The sequence below is a fragment of the Octopus bimaculoides genome, chromosome 1 (genome assembly GCF_046866305.1).
Source record: "Octopus bimaculoides isolate indiv1 chromosome 1, ASM4686630v1, whole genome shotgun sequence".
Taxonomy (NCBI): domain Eukaryota; kingdom Metazoa; phylum Mollusca; class Cephalopoda; order Octopoda; family Octopodidae; genus Octopus; species Octopus bimaculoides.
In genome coordinates, this window is record NC_142928.1 from 127,294,243 (window position 1) to 127,319,702 (window position 25,460).

At 33.0% G+C, this 25,460-nt stretch overlaps 1 protein-coding gene across 27 annotated transcripts in view; it reads left to right on the forward strand.

Annotated features, from left to right (window-relative positions):
• The window catches only part of LOC106878725 (potassium channel subfamily T member 2), a 668,752-nt gene that overhangs the window by 470,136 nt on the left and 173,156 nt on the right, over positions 1–25,460 (forward strand). For all 27 annotated transcript variants that reach the window (XM_089357587.1, XM_089357572.1, XM_089357576.1 and 24 more), the window contains one exon: positions 21,849–21,928. In XM_089357587.1, coding sequence (XP_089213713.1) covers positions 21,849–21,928 — 80 coding nt within the window. The remainder of the gene's footprint in view (positions 1–21,848; positions 21,929–25,460) is intronic.

Sequence of the window (25,460 nt, forward strand, 5' to 3'; positions counted from 1 at the left end):
TATATATATATATATACATATATATACATATATACATATATATACATATATACATATATATATATATATATATATACATATATATACATATATATATACATATATATACATATATATACATATATATACATATATATACATATATACATATATATATACATACACATATATACATATATATACATATATATATACATACACATATATACATATATATACATATATATAGATATATACACATATATACATATAGATACATATATATATATACATATATATATATATATATATACATATATATATATATATATACACATATATATATATATACACATATATATACATATTGCAGTTTGGGTTCGTGCCAGGTAAAAGCACTCCTGATGCCTTATTTCTAGTGAGACAGTTGCAGGAGAAATACCTAGCTAAGGATAAACCTCTGTACCTGGCTTTCGTTGACATGGAGAAAGCCTTTGACAGGGTCCCCCGATCCCTTATCTGGTGGTCAATGAGGAAACTTGGGATAGAAGAATGGTTAGTGAGAGCTGTGCGAGCCATGTACAGAGATGCTGCCAGTAAGGTGAGGGTTGGAAATGAGTACAGCAATGAATTCCGGGTAGAGGTAGGGGTCCACCAAGGTTCCGTCCTCAGCCCCCTCTTATTTATCATAGTCCTCCAGGCAATCACAGAGGAGTTCAAGACAGGTTGCCCCTGGGAGCTCCTCTATGCTGATGACCTTGCCCTAATTGCCGAGTCACTATCAGAACTAGAGGAGAAGTTTCAGGTGTGGAAGCAAGGTCTAGAATTGAAGGGCCTTAGAGTCAACCTAGCTAAAACCAAAATCCTAATAAGTAGGAAGGTAGATAAAACACAAACCCCTTCAGGTAGATGGCCCTGCTCAGTATGTAGAAAAGGAGTAGGTAGTAACTCTATAAGATGTACCCGGTGCAAGCTATGGACACAGAAGAGGTGCAGCAACATCAAAGGCAGGTTAACTAGCAAGTTAGTTTTTGTTTGTGGCAGATGTTCAGGTGCAATAAAGACTGTAAACAAACAGGAAACAACTTCTATCTCATTCCAGGGTGAAAAACTAGAGGTATTCGATAGCTTCCGCTATCTGGGCGACCGAGTTAGTAGTGGGGGTGGGTGCGCTGAAAGTGTAGCTGCTAGAATAAGAATAGCCTGGGCAAAGTTTAGAGAGCTCTTACCCCTGCTGGCGACAAAGGGACTCTCACTCAGAGTAAAAGGCAGACTGTATGACGCATGCGTACAAACAGCCATGCTACATGGCAGTGAAACATGGGCTCTAACTGCTGAGGACATACGTAAGCTCGCAAGGAATGAAGCCAGTATGCTCCGTTGGATGTGTAATGTCAATGTGAATACCCGTCAGAGTGTAAGTATCTTGAGAGAAAAGCTGAACATTAGAAGCATCAGTTGTGGTGTGCAAGAGAGACGATTGCGCTGGTATGGACATGTGGTGAGAATGGATGAGGATAGCTGCGTGAAAAAGTGCCACACCCTAACAGTTGAGGGAACCCGTGGAAGAGGTAGGCCCAGGAAGACCTGGGCTGAGGTGGTGAGGCAAGACCTTCGTACATTGGGCCTCACCGAGGCGATGACTACTGACCGAGACCTTTGGAAATGTGCTGTGTGTGAGAAGACCCGGCAAGCCAAGTAAGATCGTTGCCAGTGCCCCTGGAGTGGTTCTTGTGCGGGTGGCACATGAGATGCACCATTTTGAGCGTGGCCGTTGCCAGTACCGCATGACTGGCTCCCGTAGGATTTTCGAGCGAGATCGTTGCCAGTGCCCCTGGACTGGCTTGTGCGGGTGGCACATAAAAGACACCATTTCGAGCGTGGCCGTTTTCGTGCGGGTGACACGTAAAAGCACCCACTACACTCTCCGAGTGGTTGGCGTTAGGAAGGGCATCCAGCTGTAGAAACTCTGCCAAATCAGACTGGAGCCTGATGTTGCCATCCGGTTTCACCAGTCCTCAGTCAAATCGTCCAACCCATGCTAGCATGGAAAGCAGACGTTAAACGATGATGATGATGATGATGATGATCAGTGCCCGAAAATAATGAATCACTTCTGAAAAAGAGAACTGAAGCAATTATTGCTGAATTCCCTATCTGATTCATCTAATAATGTTAAACAGAAGAGAATTGCAAACGAAGTTTTGCAGCTCAAAGGAGGTCTTGCAAAGTCTTTGACAACCTCATTGGATGATCTAGGACAGGTCGACTGCCAACCAGTGCAGCCAGTTCTAGCAAAGTTTGATCCAAAAATTTATGGAAATCAGAGATGTGACTTCTCGTCAAGCTGGTATACTGGTCGTCCATGGTTAGAATATTCTCTTTCAAAGAAAGCCTTGTTTTGTTTTGCTTGTCAGCACTTTAATACTTCTGCTCAAGCTGATACTTGTTTTATTAAAAATGGATATTCTAATTGGCATCATGCAAAAGAAAAAAACAAAGGTTTAAATAAGCTCGCAAACTCTGCATCCCATATCCAAGCTATGGTAACATGGAAGCAGCACCAACAGTGTTTATCCACAACAACCTCTGTATCTTCAATCTTGCAAAATGATCAGTTGAGCAAAAACCGTTATTATATCAGTTCCATTGTTGATATTGTTCATTTTCTTTGTGCAAACAAATTGCCTTTTTGAGGAAATAAAAATGAAGCTTTCAGGATCTTTATTCGGAAGATGACATGCAGCCTTGTGGTCTTTTTTTGAAGTTATTCCAGTACACATTAGAGAAAGACTCAAAGCTAATGGAATGTTACAGCACAATTCCAAAAAATGCGTTCTACACCTCAGCAGCAATGCAAAATGAAATCATCGAATTGTTGAGAAGACACACTGTCAGCCTCGTGGTTGATGAAATAAAATGTTCCGATGTTCCTTATTTTACGCTGAAATGTGACGGAATGCGTGATTTGAGTAATACTGAAAATCTTGCAATTGTTATTAGGTACTTGAAAAACAGCAAAGTTCTGGAAAAGTTAGTTGCGATGCCAACTACTCAACATTATAATGCTGAAACATTGGCCGACTTGAAAATTAAGGAATTAACCAACCTTTGCATTGACCCAAAGCATATGTTGTCACAATGCTATGATGTTTCCTTTACTGCTTATTTGAAATTATATAAAAATAATGTTTAAAGATTTGGCTGTTATCTCTAGCATGTAGAAAGACCTTTTAGGCTTAACTATGTGCTTGTTGAAAATCATTAAAAAAAATATTGGAGTCGATACATTCTACTAAAAATTCTTCGAGGTGATGCCCCAGCATGGCCTCAGGTCTAATGATTGCAACAAGTAAAATGAAAATAAAAACGAAATATATCAGAAGTTTTGACCAGGCTAGGCATCAAGAAATGTGAAAAAAAAAAAACCTGCAAAAATAACCGAAAAATATAAGCATGGGGATTTTGTCCACTTTCACACTTTAAGTAGGGGCTATCAAGATAGCACCCCCACTTGCAATCGGCTGGCTACATGGCTGTTCATACTGCTAATTATACCTTCACATCTCACAAATTTGAAGTCCTGATTCCTGTCAGAGCACTAGAACAATCTACTCCAAGTTGATATAAATAGATAGAGAGACAACAATTGTAAAATATAAACAAAACATTAAAACAAAATCCAGGAGGCAATTCTTCAGTTATGAAAATAAACAAGAGCTTAAGTATTAATCAACTGCAGAAGTCTTTGTAACCTAACATTATCCAGGATGCAGTTATTACTTTGTATATGAGTAGATGGTAGGGGAGCACTATTTTATATATCATTAAATTTTTTGACTCGTCTTCAGCTACATGGTTTTGTAACTTAATGTCAACTGACAATGAGAAAAAGCACTCAGTCTACTCTATGGGGTGGTTGGTGTTAGGAAGGGCATCCAGCCATAAATTCATGCCAAAACAGACACTGTAGCCTGGTGTAGTCTTCTACCAGGCCAGCTCCTGTCAAACTGTCCAACCCATGCCAGCATGGAAGATGGACGTTAAATGATGATGATAATATGTTAACATAAAATTTTTATCTAGAGCAGCATTAATCTAATGGTTAATGATTTTAAATGCATTACTACTAGCAGTTTAGAATATTAACTGTATTGAAAACATAATCAGTCTGAACTTTAAGAGAAAAATTTGCAAATGATTTCTCTTCATACAAAAACTAGGCTTAGAGACATTAAATTATTGTGAGACACTATTCACATGTTAATCGATAGTTAAGTAAGTGAAAGAACAGTTAGAACATTGACAAACCAAAGTAAAATAAAAATATTTATTGAAGACTAACCTTACTTAGGCTTTTTAATATTCAAACTAGTTATTTTGTGCTTTCTTTCACTTAATTGTAAAATGTTATATAGATGACCTCTGAGAATAATTACATTTTCACAAATTTACTTAATCTAACTACCAAGCTTATATTTATGTGCATTTACTAAGCAGTTTGGTCATTAATACTTCAACAGATGATATGGCAATATATTACAAATAAATGATAGCTTACTTAGATGCATGATGTGAATAAATAAAACATCTATAAAGACATTTCAGAGTTACTTCAGCTATCTAATCATTGATACATGATTTTTAGACTAAAAAAAAAAAAGAAAAAAAAAAGAGAGAATGAAAACTATGCAAACAGGTTAGAGTACTGTTTTTGTGCAAACACTACCCACATGTATCTGGAATTGATGATACAAATATTCTAGATCACATTAAAACCTGGTAGGCTCACAGTTACTCATCAATTTATGCTATTGTTATTGGACTCCTGATATACTGTCTCCTCTCCTGCCTCTTTTATTACTTGAACTGTGGTGGTCTCTTCTCTCTGAAATCACTGAACCTGTTCAAACTCATATGATGCAATTACTTCTTCTCTTCTCATCATCCCTACACCACCCAAACCCTAACATAAGTATTTGCATAACTCTTTTTGCTGCCTAGAACCCCTTTGTGGATGTTTCATCTGAAAACGTTGATCTGCAGAATTTCTGGTTAAGCATCAATTACACATGTCTTGAAGAGTTCATAAAGTCTATAGGCATACTGCTCCACTCCCTCTTCAGACTAAACAGTAAAAGATACAGGGTTGACTGTACATAATCAAGTATGAGTTGATGTTAGTTCAAAAGGACTTGAAGATTTCTGTGAAAAAAGGTTTGCCATCTTTGACCAAGCAAAATCACTGCTTTGAATTCTCTCAATCAGTTATCATATTAGACCACAGCTATCAGAATACATATGCAAATATAAAAGGTCTTGTTCATCTATGTATTAAATTTAATTTACATGAGTTTGGGGATTGGTAAGAAAGGAATCTATAACCTGAATGCTTCATTAATTAAACAAATATTTGTAAATGTAAGACAATTCTGTGTTTGTACAGTTTGAATATATCTATATTTTATGTAAGCAAACACAAAACACATATGGAAACTGTATTTACATATACTTAAGATATAGAATGCAGTTTGGTCTCCTATTACAATATAGAGTGATAGATATTTCTGGGAGAGGAAAAGTTGCAAGAGAAATAACTGGTTAAGATTACCCACTCTCCATTGTATTTATTCTAAGTTTTTTGTGAAGATATCATATTCTGTTGAGAGCTGAAGAATCTGGATATGAATGGCTGATCTGCGAGAGCAGCTGATGTCATACATAAGGGAAATAAAAGAAGACAGGTATCTGTTCCATACTAAGTGAGACCTTATAATATTGTTTACTAAGTTTCTGACTACATCTACAAACATTATCCAAGAACAACTGTGGAGTTTTTTGTAAGGAGGCTGGAAGTGTGTTGGAATTCAATATTATAAAAATCAAAACATTGCAGCATTCTAATAAAAACAGTACTCTAACCTGTTTGCATAGTTTTCATTCTCTCTTTTTTTTTTCTTTTTTTTTTTTTAGTCTAAAAATCATGTATCAATGATTAGATAGCTGAAGTAAATCAAAAGTTAAATTAGCAATCTCAGTTTCAGTTATTTGTAGTAACCATTTCCTTTTGCTTACATTGCTATGCCTTTTAAAAGGAGGTGAATAACTTAGAGTCTCAGTTTATTCCATTATAAATTTGCATTAATGTAATGAATTCAGTTCATTAATGTAATGAATCAATATTCAGTTTGTTTTTATTAAAATATGGTATGAATAAACAAAAGAATCAGTATACTTAAAAATGTATAGTCTTGATATTGCGAGAAATATTAACATTTGTCAACTGGCGTTCATATTATAAAGCAGCTAAGTAGCATATATTTGGTAATTATTAGGTGCAGTGAAAAACCTCATTAAATTATACCCCATTAAGCTAAACATCAGAGAAGTCTAAGTTAAGAGAGAAACAGTCAGTTTTGATATCTGCCATCATTTTTGGATATCAGTCTTGTAGCAGTGTATATTCTAGATGAGTGCTGCATATCCATTAAAAATAGTAAAGTCATCATAAATATCATTCAATAATATGATCATAGGTCATGATGGAAAGCTAAATTTTTGGGCCCCTTATATGAAATATTATACAAGTTGTCCTGAGGTAGCACTTTACACTTAACAGCTTGTTGCATTATATGTATGCGGCATATGGTAGGTTAATAGGAGAGTAGTAAAAATAAGGACTGATGATGAATGACATTTCACTAGTACGTATCCAGTTTTTTTTTTAAATATTTTCTTTTACGTCCTCTCTAATATTCTATATTCAGCCTATTACATACATATGACTTACTCTTTCTTATTTGCTTTCACACTCCTGTCTAATAAAGTTTACCTTATTATAATAAAATGTATGTAGAGATTTGTTGAAAGTTTAAATGGAAATAATTTTTAAATAATGAGTCTATTCTTGCAGCATCATAATAAATTTTGGCTATAATTTGTTTTTATATCTAATAAGGCTCACTTGAAAACAAAAACTAAGTCAGCTCAAACTAACCTAATGTTTGTATGTTTATTTTTTAGTATTACTTAAACAGGGCATCAAGAATTTCAAGATAGTGATGGATGGTCATAGTGATTTGGAAATTACCATAGAATAGGTAATAAACTTACTCCTGATGAAACAGATAGCATGCTAACCAAGGAAATTAAACAATTCAGAAAGAATTTTAACTAATTTAATGGACCCTAATTTCTGAAGTGTATAATGTGATTAAAACTGAGTTGTATTGACAATAAGTTCTCTGGAATATTCAAGCTTTTCAGAATGAAGTCTGAACCATCTGGTTCTAAATGAAGTAAGGAATGTTTTTTTAGTGTTGTATTGCACAAATGCAGATGATATGCATCTTTTAAAGTTAGTGAAGGTGAGAGATCATTATGTTCACAAGATGTGAAAGATGTAATATATGAGTCAGCAGTGCATTGTTATCTTTTCAAGCTGTGGTTCAACAGTCATATCTAATGTCTGGTCCTTCTCACCTTTCATTTCTACAATACATAAATACTAGGAAGATGTTCTCAAACTTCGTTCTGATAGGGATGAAGCTGCTTTAAGTATTGGACGCCATACCTGCTCACTTGGATGATCAATAATGATGGGAAAGGTAATTCTAGGTGGTATATTCTTGCCATCTAGAATTACTTCCACAATTCCAGCCTCTCTATTAAAGCATAATTGTAGCTTGTAACAGATTATATCAACAAAGATTTTTGAATGAAGTCGTTGATAGAAGAGCATAAGTTTAAAGAAGACACATGAGAGTGAAACACTCACAGTTCCCCTAAGAACTGCAATCTCAAGTCTGCAATATTCAGTTCAGCAGCTTCATAGAAGGTTAAGGAAAACTTCTGTACAATGGATGTAAATTACTATTCTGAAAGATTCTGAGTAAGGAATTTTCATTAATTACTTAAGAGGGCAGCAAATGAAAGAGGTGTTGGAGAAGACAACATCAGAAACTGGCTAGAAATACAGAGGGTTACCCTGATGTTAACAGAAGAAGAAATTGCAGATTAAGTTCTCACTGGAGACAGCTGAGACAGTGAGGACAATGAAGATGATAAATCATTGCCAAAGAAACTCAAATGCTTTGTTATATGAGAATCTTTAATAGCATTGTTTTGTATTTGTCATCAGAAACTGATCTTCAGTAATATTATCAATACTTTAGAGCTTTAAGGACATTTTTTGTCTAGAAGCAGGATCAGCAATATATGCAACTGAAATACTCATCTTCAAACCAATTCATCCTAATGATACCAATAACCCTCCTACTATTGACTCAATCCTTCCCCAGCCACCTGATTTCTACAAACAGAAGGCAAAGATTAGTGACTCATCATAGTTCTAATAACTCATAATAGCTGTCTCATCTTAGTTCTAATAACTCATGACTGACTCATCTCAGTTCTAATAACTCATTATGACTGACTTATCTTAGTTCTAACTCCAACCTCCACCTTATAAAGATCATCTGTCATTTGCCACAAGTAAATGTAATAAACTATCTACAATATTAATAATTTATATATTATGTAACATTAAATAATTTTATAAAACTCAAAGCCTTGTGAGTGGATTTGGTAGGCAGAAACTGAAAGAAGCTTGTCATGTGTGTATATATATATATATATATATATACATGTATATCTGTGTGTGTATTTCTTTGTGTCTACATTTGTCCCCACCACCACTACGACTTGAAAACCGGTGTATTTATGTCTCCATAACTTAGTAGTTTGAGACCAATAGAGAGACCGATAGAATAAGTATCAGGCTTTAAAAAAATAGTACTAGAGTAAATTCATTTGACTGAAAATTCCTCAAGGTGGTGCCCCAGCATGGCCATAGTCTAATGACTAAAACAAGTAAAAGATAAAAGATATATTTATATGTTTTTTATGGTTACATGAAGTTTGGAGTATTTTGTTTTATTCTGTAAATGTTTATCTTGTTCAGTGGGCAGTACATACTCATCCAGTATTGTATACATATACAATATTAGCCCCTGCCATTGATTTGGCTGACAATCAGATAAAACGGACATTTTTGCCTCCATTTATACACTTTAGTAAAGGCTCACTGTGCTGTCTGTCAAGATGATTAACTTTAGCAGAACTGAACAATGGCTAGTATGTTAAAAAACTGAAGCTGTTCAAATATCTATGCCATTTTACCAAGAACCTAAAATATATACAGAGGATTTCTTTTGTAACAAGATTATAGATATAATAAATACAACTTTATATACTGAATTTGTTTAATATTTAGTCTGTGTTTGTCCGAATTTTATCAATTTCCAGCATATTTACACATTTCAAAACTTTGTTAACTTTAGAAGCTAGTTTTCTTTTCATAAATATATTATGTCAAACATGAAATACCTTTTCAGTAGAAGCCATATCTCAAACTTAGCTCATTTTGATACGCTGCAATTAAATATTTTAAAATTACCCAGAGTTCATTGACCTCTTAATATTTAGAACACATTGGTTAATTTCCTAAATAATTTCTCTCTCTTGTCTACAGCATTGAAACTGGAAATTTTGAATTTATGGAAAATGATCGGTATGGTTATTATTCAGGTTTTGTGCCCCAATTGATGTGTTTCTAAAACCAGAATATAATAAGCATTTTCCACTATCTCCTTACATTTGCTGCAGTGAACTTTTTCAAAATCCTATATTTTTAATATGTTGAAATGAGTACTTGTTTGAAATACCCTAAAGATAATGGTAAAAAGTTACTTTTTCTGTTTTTTTTTTTGTTTTTTTATTTTTCCAGAAATAATTTGAGATATGAAAAAACACTGTTAAACATACAATTTATTTGGTTGATATTTAAACTGTTAAAAATATGTTAATCACATAATCAATGAAATGACAAATCTAATTGTATAACAATAAAAAATAACTAAATAGATTAAGCCTAACATTTATTGACATCAAAGCATGTAACTTCAAGATATCCTTTGTTTTTTCTCTACTACTTGAAACAGATGAAAGCCTAACCAGCTATGTAATGTTTGTATGACAGAAGTAATTTCCTTTTGCATTTGATCTGGTTGCTGTTACATAAACAATTTTCTGTAACCCTAACTATTTTTATTGAATGAATGGTTTCATTGCCTGAAATATTAATTCAAACTGTGTTAATGTCAAATATTTGAGAGAACATTTCCTCCAATGTCTATTTTTTTCATATTTGAATATTTTTTCAAACTAATAATGCTTAGCTTATAATATAGTAGTAAAAATAGGAATATAGTTTTTGTATCTATTAGGCTTTTATTTATCATTTATTTGTCCAAGACCTTAGAAATCAAATTTGAAAGAAAACTTTGAAGAGAATATTAACGTATACATGAGTGTGTATGTATGTATATATATATATATATATATATATATATATATATATATACACACACTACAAAAATCATGCTACATAAATATACAATTTTATATCCTTAATCTTTAACAAGTTTGTGGTGTGAGTTTTCTTTTTTTTTTGTAAAGTAGGTGTAGACTTGTGAGCAATACAGAGAGATTCCAAAGGTAATATGGTATCAAACAGAACTGAAAAAAATCTCTTACATGATTTGCTTTCTTGCTACATATCTGATTTTGTGGTAATCATTCAGCATATGTACATATATAATGGAAAAGGGTTATTACAGTTCACTTTTTAGAGTATAAATTTGAAAATTCAGAAGTAAATCATTAACTGGAGAATTCTGTTGTCAAATTGGTTTCTAAGCAAATATTTGCATGTGAATTGCAGGATATTTACTAGACAATTTTCTCTGTGAATAAGAGTTTGAATCTATTTTGTAGATAACTTTTGGTTCAATAGAAGCAAATATTTATCTGGAAGGAAATAACGAAGTTGGCAGCTTCATATATTTTAAGTTATTAAATTTCACAAAGCTGAATTTTTAATTGGATTTTGGCAATTAGTTAACAGCTCTAGTTATTCAGTTTTATCAAGATGCCCACTATTGCACATCCCAAAAGTTGTCTCCTCAAATTTTCATTATTAATTTTTATTTCTAATAGATATTATAAATCTTAAACATTAAGAAATACTTCTTTTTTATTTTATTTATTAATTTTCATCATTATAGTTAATGACAATATTGGGATGAAATATAAAGTTGTTCAATATAATGCATGTTTCTCATGTGAGTTGATTTTGATGATTTAAGTTTTCCAGTTTTTTAATCACATTACACTGTCAGATATATTTTCACTTTGTAAGGGTAATTTACTCAATATTTCTGCTGTTCTAATAGCGTTTCTCTGTTCAAAAATAAATCATCTTATTTGTATCTTACAATACACACTTCAATGCTTATAAAAAACAAAATTTAGTTTGTTTATATCTATATACACATACAATTAAACCTTGGGAGAGGCATTATGCCGGTAATAAACACACGCACTGGTTCAGTCCTTTATTAATTTATATAGTTTTTTGTTAAATTATTTCATTGCACTCTTGCAATCTCTTCAGTAACTTGTCTCTCCACTTCCATTTATTTTATTTTGAATACACATACGAAATATATACACATAGTTTATTTATATTTATATACACTGTGATTTGATCAGTACAATCTGTGTCTGCTTATTTCCAAATGTATATTTGCTTGGCTAAATTTCGATTCAATACTTGTATTTCTAATACAGAATTTTTAATGTTTAAAAATAAGAGTTCAGATTTTAGTGTCAGTTTAAGGAAATATATGTATGCATGGTTAAGATTCTTCAAAGGAATCAGGGTTGAACTGATTGAAATGTTGTTAGAAATATAATGCACAAGAGATGAGGTTAAGAGACTTGTATATGTTTTTGTAAACTGCAGTTTATTAAAAAAAAAAAAAATGTCCCATTTTCTCTATTTATTTGTCTTAAGCAAAGTGATATAGGATACTACATTTTCACTTCTGAATATACTGTGCTTCAGTCTGGGAGTGCTTGGTTTAGTACGAAATCATTTAGTAAGCAATACATATTGTATCCAGTTTATTTTTATTTAATAAAATTCTACAACTAAATGTGATAAATGATTTTAGTTAAGCTATATATAACATGCAATATTTATGAAGCACACAAGGACATTTTTAAGCAACTGAAAAAGTAATTAGGCACATGTTAAATTGTTAAATGAAGTACATTTTCAATAGAATTATAATGTAGAATGTGAATTTTTTTTCCCTTTCTTTTATAACAGCATGTACTGATGTTTTCAATTTCCTTTGCTTTTTTGTGACCACATTTCCTACAAAATATGCAACTTCTGTTTTAATTTAATTTTAAACATAATAACTTCAGTAGGGATTAGTAAAGTTACTTTTTCATTATTAAGCAGTTATTCAAAAGAGAGTTTTATTAATGTTTCTAGCATGGAATTTAAATATGAAACCTTAAAACAAATTTTCAGGTTGTTTGATAGCAAAAGGGTTAAAGAAATCAAATATGGCTATTCTGAAGGCTTAAAAATCTCTGATACATTATGAACTCATTTGTCTTTCAGCAGTAAATATTATTCTTTAGTTGTTTCAGTTATTTGACTGTGGCCATGCTGGAGCACCACCTTTAGTCAAGCAAATCAACCCCCAGAGTTTATTCTTTGTAAGCCTAGTACTTATTCTATTGGTATCCTTTGCCAAACTGCTAAGTTACAGGGATGTAAACACACCAGCATCGGTTGTCAAGTGATGTTGGGGGGACAAACAAAGACGAACAAACATATACACACACATACATATACATATATATATACATATACCATGGGCTTCTTCCAGTTTCCATCTACCAAATCCACTCACAAGGCTTTGGTCAGCCTGAGGCAGTAGTAGAAGACACTTGCCCAAGGTGCCACGCAGTGGGACTGAACCCAGGACCATGTGGTTGGTAAGCAAGCTACTTACCACACTGCCACTCCTGTGCCTTGATTTTATAGTCAGAATTCTTTCCAAATTTCTATTTCCTTTAATGTCTTCCTTATTTCTAAAACGTTATAAAATAAACTAAGCTGAATATAAATAAATAAACTATATATTGGTTAAAATAGATACTGACTTCTGTCTCTTAAACTTCAAAGATCTATCAGAAATGAACAATAAAATTAACTTCAAAGCATTGGTTTCCAATTCAAAATATAGCCTGAAGGAAGCAATCTTTAATTTAAATGCTCATTTCTTGTAAAAATAAAAGATATTTAAAAGTTATCAATATCATGACATTTGATGTAAAATTCTATAAAATAATTATGAATGAATGAACTGCCATGGTTTTCATTATAAAATATTTCACTACAGAGTACCTATTAAACCCTCTGTTTTGAATTAAGTAAAATTACTGTTTTTTTCTATTTTATTTTCATTTATGTTATTTCTGTCTCTACAAGGAAATTAGCCAGGCTGTATTTTTAGGAAAGTTGGGTGGGGGTCTAAGAAAAGATAACATACAGAGCTCTCCAAGAGATTAGTGGGTGGGTAGAAGGTATCCTCAAATGGGTAACCTGAGCTAATTGCCTGTAACAGAGGGTACTCCTCGAAGGGAACCCAAGGTGGTTGGACTCCCTGTATAAGTTATATATATCATGTACACAAATGACCCACATACAGAGGTAGGTGCACCACCTTGATTTCATATTTGCAATGAGAAATGAGCTTTAAATCAAATTATAATGAATTAAATGCTAAAATTTATTAATGTAAAATGATATTTGACATCATCAGAATTACAATATGAGTGAGGACAAATACCTGAAGGGAGCATTCTGCATACTAAATGCAAATATAGTAAGGTCTTTCACATGCAATTTAGTGAACAGAAAATTTGCAGTTTACTGACATTATCCATATAACTAGTAAAACAAAACCTTCTTTTAGAAGTGTTTAAAATTTAAAAACAAGAAGTGGGATAATACAAATAAAATCAATTCATTGAAAGTTTTAGAAAAGAAGGAAAATGTTGTATTGGAGAGAATTTGGTGTAAAGCAGACTAAATTAAGATTTAAATATGTAAAGGAATATTGTCTGAACCATGATTGCAGTAGCTTGTTGAGTGACCTAATAGCACTACATAATTTCTTTTTTTATCTTTACAATATAATTAGTCAGTTACTTACATTAGTAGGACAGATTAGATTGTATCTGATTCATAAGAATATTTTCTATTGTCAAATCTATGTTGGACATTAGTGGGTTTGTGTGTGTGTGTGTGTTATCAGAGACAGAAGCAATATCAGTTCGAAATAGCAACCTGTGTTACACACTTAAAGCAGATACATCATTAAAGCCTTATAAACTGTGATATTCGTTTTGAGAAAGTATCTCTTATATATATATACACACACACACACACACACATATATATAGGGGGGAGAGAGAGTATTAAAAACAGAAATATATCAGTAGCAGCCGAAAGTCTTCCTGCAGCAGTGGTGACATTGCTAATATGTACTTTTACCTCTTTGAGCTTCATCAGTAACAAGCATTCACTGGCACCTGTATGCTAAGACAAAATCAACTACTACTGATATAGTAAAACAGTAACTGAAAAATCATTGGTGTTACAATGAGCTGGCAGGCTGAAAAGACTTTGCTATTAGTAACAGAAGCAGTATTAATCATGTATAAATATAAATAAAAAATCCAAAGACAAAGTCCCTCGAGAATTTTAGCATGAATTAGAGAAAGAAAATATTTACATAAAAATGTAAATATTTTGTGTTTTTTCTGCATGATAAAGTTCTCAAGGCATTTTCTTACTTGTGTGAAACTCTTAATCTTGTGTATGTGTGTGCATGTGTGTGTGTATTGTGTGTGTATGTGTGTGTGTGTGTAAAATAACACACAATACACAGACATACATATATATAGAGATTTAGGTGTAGCTGTGTGGTAAGAAGTTTGCTTCTTAACCACATGGCTCCAGGTTCAGTCCCACTGCATGGCAGTAGCCCTAGACTGACCACAACTTTGTAAGTGAATTTGGTAGACAAAGACTAAAAGTTGCCTTTCATGTGTAGATGTGTGTTGACAACTGGTGTTGGTCAGTTTACATCCCAGTAACTTAACAGTTCAGTAAAACAGATCAATAAAATAACTAGCAGGCTTTAAAAAAAGTAAGTACTGGGGTTGCTTCATTCAAATAAACCTTCAAGGAGGTGCTCCAGCATGGCTATAATCCAATGACTGTAACAAGTAAAGGATAAAAGCTACACACACACACACACACACAAGCACGCACGTGCACATGCACACACACACAGTGTTTTGTGTGTATTGAGTTTAAGTTCTTCTACTATGCTGCATGACTGACTAATTATCTTCTGAGACAAATATAGCAGTTGAAAATGAAATATTAAAATGAATGGTTTGGATTTCATCATTTGACTTATTTCTTTCTCAGATTTGTTCTAATAATGTTGAATATCATTTTATAAGACCTGGCACTTTCTACATATACGGTGGGGTTATGCAGTGAGGCAAGACCTTCGTACATTGGGCCTCACCGAGGCGATGACTACGGACCGAGACCTTTGGAAATGGGCTGTGCGTGAGAAGACCCGGCAAGCCAAGTAAGATCGTTGCCAGTGCCCCTGGACTGGTTCTTGTGCGGGTGGCACATGAGATGCACCATTTTGAGCGTGGCCGTTGCCAGTACCGCCTGACTGGCTCCTGTAGGATTTTCGAGCGAGATCGTTGCCAGTGCCCCTGGACTGGCTTGTGCGGGTGGCACATAAAAGACACCATTTCGAGCGTGGCCGTTTTCGTGCGGGTGACACGTAAAAGCACCCACTACACTCTCTGAGTGGTTGGCATTAGGAAGGGCATCCAGCTGTAGAAACTCTGCCAAATCAGACTGGAGCCTGGTGTTGCCATCCGGTTTCACCAGTCCTCAGTCAAATCGTCCAACCCATGCTAGCATGGAAAGCGGACGTTAAACGATGATGATGATGATGATGATGATGATCTCCTCTTTGAAATGGTCAATATTTTCTTTTTTAAACATTAAGATTGTCTATTTAAACGCATGATTAAATCAAATCATGTCATAGAATAAAATAAATGAATCTGAATCCAATCCAAAGCACTTAATGATATCAACTCTCCAGGTAATAATATCAAAATTGATCAAACACTGGAGTAAAATAATCATGTTAATTTCTACAAAACTTGACTTTGAAAATATTGATTTTTAATAATGGCATAAGGTCATAGATTTTGGAGGTAATTGAAGACAAACTAATTCCAGTTCTTATCTTTTGTCTTACACTTGTTTTAAGCAATCTGGCTTGCAGCCATCCTGGGGTACTGCTTTGAAGGGTTCAGTCTTCTTTCAGTATCCATCAATCAAATTCACTCACAAAGCTTTGTTCAACCTATGGCTATAGTAGAAGACCTTTGCCCAAGTTGCCATACAGTGAAACTGAACCTGGAACCATACGGTTTATAAGCAAACTTCTTAACATACAGCCACACCTATACCTACTATTTTATTTTATCAACCCTAGAAAAATGAAAATTAAGTTGACCTCAACAAGATATGTGTAAAGAGCCATTACTAAATACTATCTGATGTTAATATTGAAACTATAAATGAAAAAAAAAAACAGCATTGTCTGTAAACCAATAGAGCTAATAATCCTTTCTAATTTTTGTACAAGGTTAGAAAGTTTGAGGGGAGAACGCAAGTTGATTACATCAACCCAAGTACTTGACTGGTATTTATTTTAACAATCCCCAAAAGATGAAAGGCAAAATCAACCTCAGTGGTATTTGAATTCAGAACATAAAGAGCTGGAAGAAATGCCACTAAGCATTTTGTTCAGTGTGATAGAGATTTTGCCAGCTTGCCACCTTAGAGCCACTACAAATATGAGCGAGAGGCTTTGGTACCAGAAGAAAGAAACATGGTGCACAACAGATATCAGTGATTGGTTAAAATCTCAGCATTCATTTTAAGATGTATCCACTCTTAATCTATTCATTTTTCATGCTTTATTGAATCAATATTTTCACTGTATTCCTGTTTAATATGAGAAGTACACTTTTTTTTCTGGTGTCATCTGGTGGGCTGATATTTCACTGTTATTGTGTTTATTTGCTTTGAATTGCTCTAAATTATCAGAAAAATATATATTGCCATTGATTAAAACTTCTACTCAGCCTATTAAGTCACTATTCATGGTATCAGCAGCAATCATTATTGCTATCATCATCAGTATTATCATCATCATCATCAAGTCTAACATATTTCAAACCTTCACTTAAACATTTTGTACTTCAACTTTAGCAATGTCTAGAGAACTTTTGTAGGTATGTTGCTATGTGTCCAATTAGAAAGATCTGTTGAAAACATTGCAAGTTATTTGTATATATGTTGCATGTTTGTATACACAAGAACATGTGTATATCTATGTGTGTGTGTTTGTACACACATGCATACACACAATATATATATATATATATATATATATATATATAGGAAAATGAAGAATAAGACAGAATGCTAAATTGGAAGCATGTTTTAATAAAGATTTCTAACCGGCTTTCATTGCAAAGCAAATTTTCAAGAAGGAGAATGAAAATGTTTTTTACAAAGAAGTACAAAATGAAGAAAATAATATATAAAAAAAATAATATATAAAAAAATAACTATACCAATACATTATATTGTTTTTGAGCTTTTGAAGTTCAATGGTAGTTCATGTATATAATGGTTGGAAAAATAAGGATGCATGAGAATTGAGAGTTGTGTTAGGTTTAAAAAAGGGTTAAAAGTTTGTGTTAAGCAGGAAGTGTGGTGTCAAAACAGGAAGTTGTAAAGACAGAATCTCCACACAAGAAAGAATCAACAAGGAGAATCTTTTCATAGAGAAATTCCAACCATTTCTTAACACACATACCCCTCAGTGACCTTATTTCTCTAGGAACAGACATAAACTTCCTGTTGAAAAGGAGTTCAAAACTCCAACTAAAAACATTTGTCTCCCCTTACACACACTTCCTGTTTTGACACCACACTTCCTACTTAACACAAACTTTTAACCTTTTTTTTAAACCTAACACAACTCTCAATTCTCATGCATCCTTATTTTTCCAACGATTATATACATGAACTACCATTGAACTTCAAAAGCTCAAAAACAATATAATGTATTGGTATAGTTATTTTTTTATATATTATTTTTTTTATATATTATTTTCTTCATTTTGTACTTTTTTGTAAAAAACATTTTCATTCTCCTTCTTGAAAATTTGCTTTGCAATGAAAGCCGGTTAGAAATCTTTATTAAAACATGCTTTCAATTTAGCATTCTGCCTTATTCTTCATTTTCCTATTATTTCTCCACATGCGGTTAACACAACCCCACTATTTACTGATTTATATATATATATATATATATATATATTTAATGCATACATTCATATATGTGTGTCTGTGTGTGTACACACACACACATTCATTTTACAGTAGTTTTTCCTTGTTAACATGAGTTAGACAAACACTTTTTATTAGAACGTTATTATATAGCTTCCTCTCATTTCTTTCTTCTCTTGCTCACAAAGCAGTTAACCCATATCTGCTTTTCAAGTGATTGTTTTTTTTATTCATTTGTCATTTGCTGCAGAATGATTTATGGACAGAAAATGTTGACATAATGTCACTGTTTGGTTCATGCAAAGGCAGAGAAGGCTAATATTCACTTACACATGCAGAAGCATATAATATTTATAGATATCTACATATGTGTAAGACATGCTACCATATATTTCTGTCTATCAATTCCACTCACGAGTCATTGGTCACCCCAGAGTACAAGACATTTGCACAAGGTTCCATGCAATGAGACAAAATTTGAAGCCATTTGTTATGAAGTAATTTCCATATATGCGGGACCATTTATATAAACACACACATGCATCCACACAAACACATATATCATAATGCAAGAGTTATAAAACATATACCAGTCTGTGTTATACAAGATGCAAGCATTATCTAATACCGAATTCTTATACTTGGAGTAGAGTAGAAAGATATGTTTATTATATTAAAAAATGACAACTTAATCTAATTTCACTTCAAACTAGTTGTGCAACTTTTTTTTTATGTATATGTATATTTTATTTTGTTGTATTTGTCTTCATCATTGTCTTGTACATTTGTTAGTTATTCCCAGTGGCCTTTTGCCAATGGCACCACCAAAAGTGAACAACATTAACATTAAAGATGTGAAATTGTAAGGATATTTTGGATGTTGACTAATGAGGAATTAGCTACGAATTTTCTGTTTGTTAAATTTTTGTAAGATTTTTCCATTTGTTGTGCTTTTATTGAATTTTAGATGGACAGCTAACAACTGGTGAAGGGTCGTTATTTATGTTACTGTTACTTGTCCTGTTTTTCATTTTGGTTTTCTCATTGTTTGTGTATTCAACTCATTTGTTTTTGTATTTCATATTGTGACATCCTGTACCCATATATGCATATATATGTCTATATATACATATATGTGTGTGTGTGTGTGTGTGTATGTATGCATATATATATATATATATATATATATATATATATATATATATATAGAGAGAGAGAGAGAGAGAGAGAGAGAGAGAGAGAGAAACATCTACACTTACACACATACAACAAATTTTGTCATAGTTTGCATCTACTATATCCTACTCTCAAGGTACTGGCCTACTCAGTTTATAGTAGAAGACACATGCCCAAAGTGTTGTGCAGATGGATTTGAACATGGAATCATGTGGTTCTGAACTGGATTTATTAATCACATAGCTGAACTTGCACCTCTTTGTATATGTGTGTGTTAAATTAAAATGATTATTGAACCTTGATTAAAGTATGAGTTTGTCGTTTGGTTTTAATATTTTTCATATTATATTAGCTATTCAAGCATTTACCAAAAACTAACACAATACAGAGATTATTTGAGCTTGTAATTATTTATCTTTTGTCTGTCCGAAGCATTTTCATAAGTTTGCCCTAAATGTCCATGTTTGTTTTTAGACTTTTAGTTAGCCCTTGTTCCATATGTTCCGAATAATATAAAGCTTTTCTTTCATAATTCCCAAGTTACTCTGGTGGTTGTCAAAATTAGGAATGTGTATGATTCATGATGCATGGACAATAAGGAAATATGTCCTGTGTATCACATGTGATACAGAAGACAGGAAAAGGGTGAACAAACTAATGATCTTTTCAACAGAATTATTCTACATCCGGTAATTTTTGACTAGTCAAAAGTCACTGAATTTCAAATATTAATTTCTTATTTGTTTCTGGGTAAAGGCATTTGGATTTGTTCAGATATATAGGTAACAGAAACATCAGAGCATTGAATTAAATACCATTCAGAACCATCTGATTTCAAATAAGCTACTACTTTATTTTGTCTTTTGTCCATCAGTAAAATAAATACCAAACATATATTAGTTTTGATTCTTGTGATCCCCTCAAATCTGCAGTCTTGTGCCATATAAAAGTAATTATTATCATTGTTATTGTAGAATGTTGATAACTCTCTATATAAGATGTGTGACAAAGCAACTGATATATTTAGAGAGATATTTTTGTATGCCTATTTATGTCTTATTTTAGATGTATGCCTCATACAGTCTCATTTTTATGTACAAATAAAATCAAGGAACTGTTTAAGGAAACAATGTTTACTTTAAATTATATATTAGCAAGGTCTCAAGTTTCACTCTTATCCATTATATAGAAAAAGTCACAATAACTTCTATGGGCATTACACACATTTCTATAAAGCCTTATAAATATAGTATATACAACACATAACTGAAAGAAAAAAAAAAACAAAGAAAAAAAGTAATGCTGCTATGAATGTAGTGTAATTTAAATGCCTTCTTATTTCTTTATTGCCCACAAGGGGCTAAACATAGAGGGGACAAACAAGGACAGACAAAGGGATTAAGTCGATTACATCCACCCCAGTGCGTAACTGATACTTAATTTATCGACCCCGAAAGGATGAAAGGCAAAGTCAACCTCAGCAGAACTTGAACTCAGAACGTAGCGACGGGTGGAATACCACTAAGCATTTCGCCCTGCGTACTAACGTTTCTGCCAACTCGCTGCCTTAAATGCCTTCTTATCTCAAGAGGATGGTGCTTAGCTCATGTTTCATAGCAAAATGTAGATAGAAAATAAATGTAATCTTAGATAGGAAAGTGGTCTATTGCAGGTATATTTGTTTCATAGGTATTTTAATAGTCTAATATATTTTTCCCTATTAAAGATTATTTGATGTCTATTCCCAGTGGTCAGATGAATGACAAAGAAATATCTGCAGCAGTAGACAGGAATTTATGACCTATGTTCAGGTAGCTGAAAACAATCCACTTGGTTATTTCATTTCTACAATGATGTAAAGAGAACAAAGGTTGCTTAAATAGTTGTGTTCTTGATGGATATGAGGCTTTTCAGTATCTAGTTTGTTACTTCAATGCTTTTAGTTCACATACCCCAATGGGATCTACTTTAGATTTCATATCTCTAGGATCATAAAATGCAGTCATTTTAACTGATTATTCTCACTTCATCAAAAATTAATTGGAAGAAATTAGTATATTATCAATAATTTTTATTTCAAATAAAAACGTCCCCAAAATTAAGTTTTATACATTATGTTTGTTTACAAAATACTTGTTTCTTTGCATATATTTCTCAGCTAATTATTTTAATCTTTCACATCATATGTTTATATTGCATATTTGTAATAAAATTTTTATCTACATTACATTTTTTATAAGTCTATATTGGAATATTTAATTTTCACTAATAGAATTTATTTTATTTTCAGGGTTAGAGTAGAATTTTTCACAAATGAAAAGTCTTTTAAGGAAAGATTGCAACTTTATTTCATAAAAAACCAGAGATCAAGTAAGTATATATTCTATAAGTATATAATCTTCATAATATTTTTTGTTTGGTCAAATAAACATAGTAATTTGTAGTTTAAGTGATTCTAACAAACCACTGAATTTAATCAACCTCCAAACAAACATATAAAGAAATAAATTTCATTTGAGAATCTAATTTATATTCCAGACATAGCAAGAAAGCTGTCTGTTACTGATATACAATAATAAAGCCTTAGCAATGAATAGATACTTCAGTATGCAATGTTTAAGCTACATTTGTATATGTGTTCCATGGAGAGGTTCTTGGAGAACTAGTCCATAACCTAGTTTCTATTCTTCTCATGCATCCTGCTTAAGCAGGAAACCATCATAATATAGTTTCCTTTATTTTAATTCCAGTATAACATTTTTATTGTTTTTGTTTTAAAATAATATAATTACACTATGTGGTTGTGGGGAAAACACTTTGTGAATGCATTCAGCATATTAAATACAAATATATATATATATATATATATATATATATATATACAGCAAAAAAAAGAAGGAAGTATAATAATAATAATAATAATAATAATAATAATAATAGGCAAAGGAATATCTAAGTGAATTCCAATTGCAACAAATTCAAGAATTAGACGAACTAGAAACACCTGCAGAAAAAGCTAAGCGCTTGAAAACCCGTGCTAAAATTGCTGCCTTAGCTATTATGACTGAAAAATGGCATGGAAAACCTCTCAATGGCAAATACCCAAAGAGAGCGAATAATGCAGATATTGACAAAGCCCTTACCCACCAATGGTTAATGGCTTCTGGCTTGAAATCAGAAACAGAGGGGTTTATCATAGCAGCCCAAGATCAATGCCTACCTACAAAGAACTACCAGGCCAACATATTAAAGAACGGCAGCTCCCCATTATGTCGTATATGCCAACAACAAGATGAGACCATCGATCATGTTGTCTCCATGTGCAATCTGCTTGCGCCTACAGAGTATCTCAACAGGCATGATAGAGCTGCACAATATATTCACTGGGTAATATGCAAAAACCTGGACTTGCCCCATGATAAAAACTGGTGGGAACACAAACCACCCCCAGTACTTGAAAATGATCACATTGCACTCCTCTGGAACTTCACCATTCAAACTGACAGAAAGATAGACGCAAATAGGCCAGACATCATACTGAAAGACTTCAGACAAAAATCATGCCTCCTCATTGATTTGACTGTCCCAATCGATATAAACGTATCTGTCAAGACCTACCAAATACTGAGCAAATATAAAGATCTTGAAATAGAAATTAGCAAATTGTGGAATCTGAAGACGAAAACAATACCTATTGTCATAGGTGCCCTGGGAATGACAGCGAAACGGGCTGATTACTACCTAGATCAGATTCCAGGAAACCCCAAAATGGCTGAAGTTCAAAAGATAGTGCTCATGGGAACTGCCCATATCGTACGTAAAATACTGTCTATGTGATCTCAAATTTTAAAGCAAACACATAATTTTCTTATGGTTTCTTAAACATTCACTTGAACAAAACTGTACAAATCCAAATATATGGTACCCTAGGCATAACACCTACATGAACTTCTAACTTGTTGTCTCTTGAGGTCTTTGGATGAGAGTTGGATCCAACTTGTACAAATGCAAAACAAAAGTCAAACATAAAATAATAATAATCATAATGATATATATATATATATATATATATATATATATATATATATATATATATACATATATATATCGTTATAGTTATAAATATATAGTTATATAACTATGTAGGTATTTAAATATATGAAAATATAGTTAATTAAAATCTTCAATCACATGAGATTAGTGTGTTTAAAATGTGGAAAACAGCAATCAAGGTAGATAACACCAATATGATCAATTGATTGAAAATCTGATATTATTGAGAATTCAAATCTCACCTCCCTCAAGATGACTTGCTAGCTGCTAAATGACCACAGAAATGCTGATGTCACACAAAAAAGGCACCCAGTACATGCTGTAAAAGTGGTTGGTGTTTAGAAGAGCATCTAGTCATAGAAACCTTGCCAAATCAGACACTGGAGCACAATGCAGTCTTTGGACCCATCAGATCCTGTGAAACTGTCCAACCAATACCAACATAGACATTAAATGATGATGGTAATTATGCTATAACATTTAATGTAAATAGTATTTAAAATAAGAGCTACAAATAGTTTCATAGCAAAGAGACACTATGATTAGGCAGATTTATATAATGTGCCTTGTAGCTGCAAGCAATCTTTGGGCTCAGGGCACATGGTTGTTGAAAACCAGGATGCTGGTTCCATAAATCTACCTGTTCACAGTGTCTCTATAGCAAGAAACTATTAGTAGCTCTTATTTTACTACTGTGTACATTAAATATGATATTTATCTCTCACAGGATGGAGTACTGTTTTTTGTTGATCCTACATTGATGGAGCAGTAAACTCTATATAGAGAGAGATAGAGGGAGAGAAAGAGAGTGAGTGTGTATGAGTGAGAAAGAGAGAGAAGGTGCAGAAGGGTATGTAGTGATACTGATTTTGAATATCAGCATTATGGCCAAAAGAAAATAGTCTTGAGGAGTATTCTGAATATCATCATCTTCCTATCTTTAGGTCCATTTTTATGTACTGGCATGAGTTGAACAAGACTACTTATGGCAGTATTCTGTGGCTGTATGCAGGGCTGGATTTATGAGGGGGTGGGAATTGCCCCAGGCATCTAGATATTGGTGGGGGGGTCCCCTGCTAGGAAGGATATGTAGCACTCAATACAGGAAGGGCCCCCTCCACCAGCTCCCAGCAAACAGGCATGAGGTTCTCTTTCAATATACAAAGGTATCTTGACTTCTTAAAAAATTTAATGGATTCTCTTTTATAATAGCCACTTTAGAGACATCAAATTATTCAATTAAAAAACAGTTTATACCCAGTCCTAAAGAACTTACAATCTCAAGGGACTTTGTAGCTACTCTGGGGATGGAAAACAGAAACAACAGAACACTCCCAAAAATATATTTATGTGTCTCTTCTATTTTTTAATTATTATAAATCTTCCACTGTGGAGGGAGCCGGTTTCCAACAAAGATACAAGGCTCCATCTTTCGGATTTAGTTAACACAGACAAATTCAAATTTGGAAATTGAGAAAAGTCTTGCATATTTTTACTGTTCTACATGTAATGTACAAGTTAGCTAGTCAATTTCTCTTTTTGAAAATCCCAGTTTATCCAGATTCTCCCTTAAGCATTTATTAGCAAAACCTAGTGCTTCAGTTATTATTGGTATGAATATGAATTCATAGTCTGGATATAGAAGCTGAAGGTTTTGAAGCAGTTGTCCATAGATATCTTCTTTTTCTTTGATTTTCAAAGAGATATTTATATCAGCAGGGCAACTGACCTCTATGATGGCACATACCTTTGCCCCTCTGTCCCAAAAAACAATATCCAGCCTGTTATGTTTACATTTGACAGAGGTTTTGATAGAAATATTCCACCAGTATTCCTTGAGTTGGTGTTT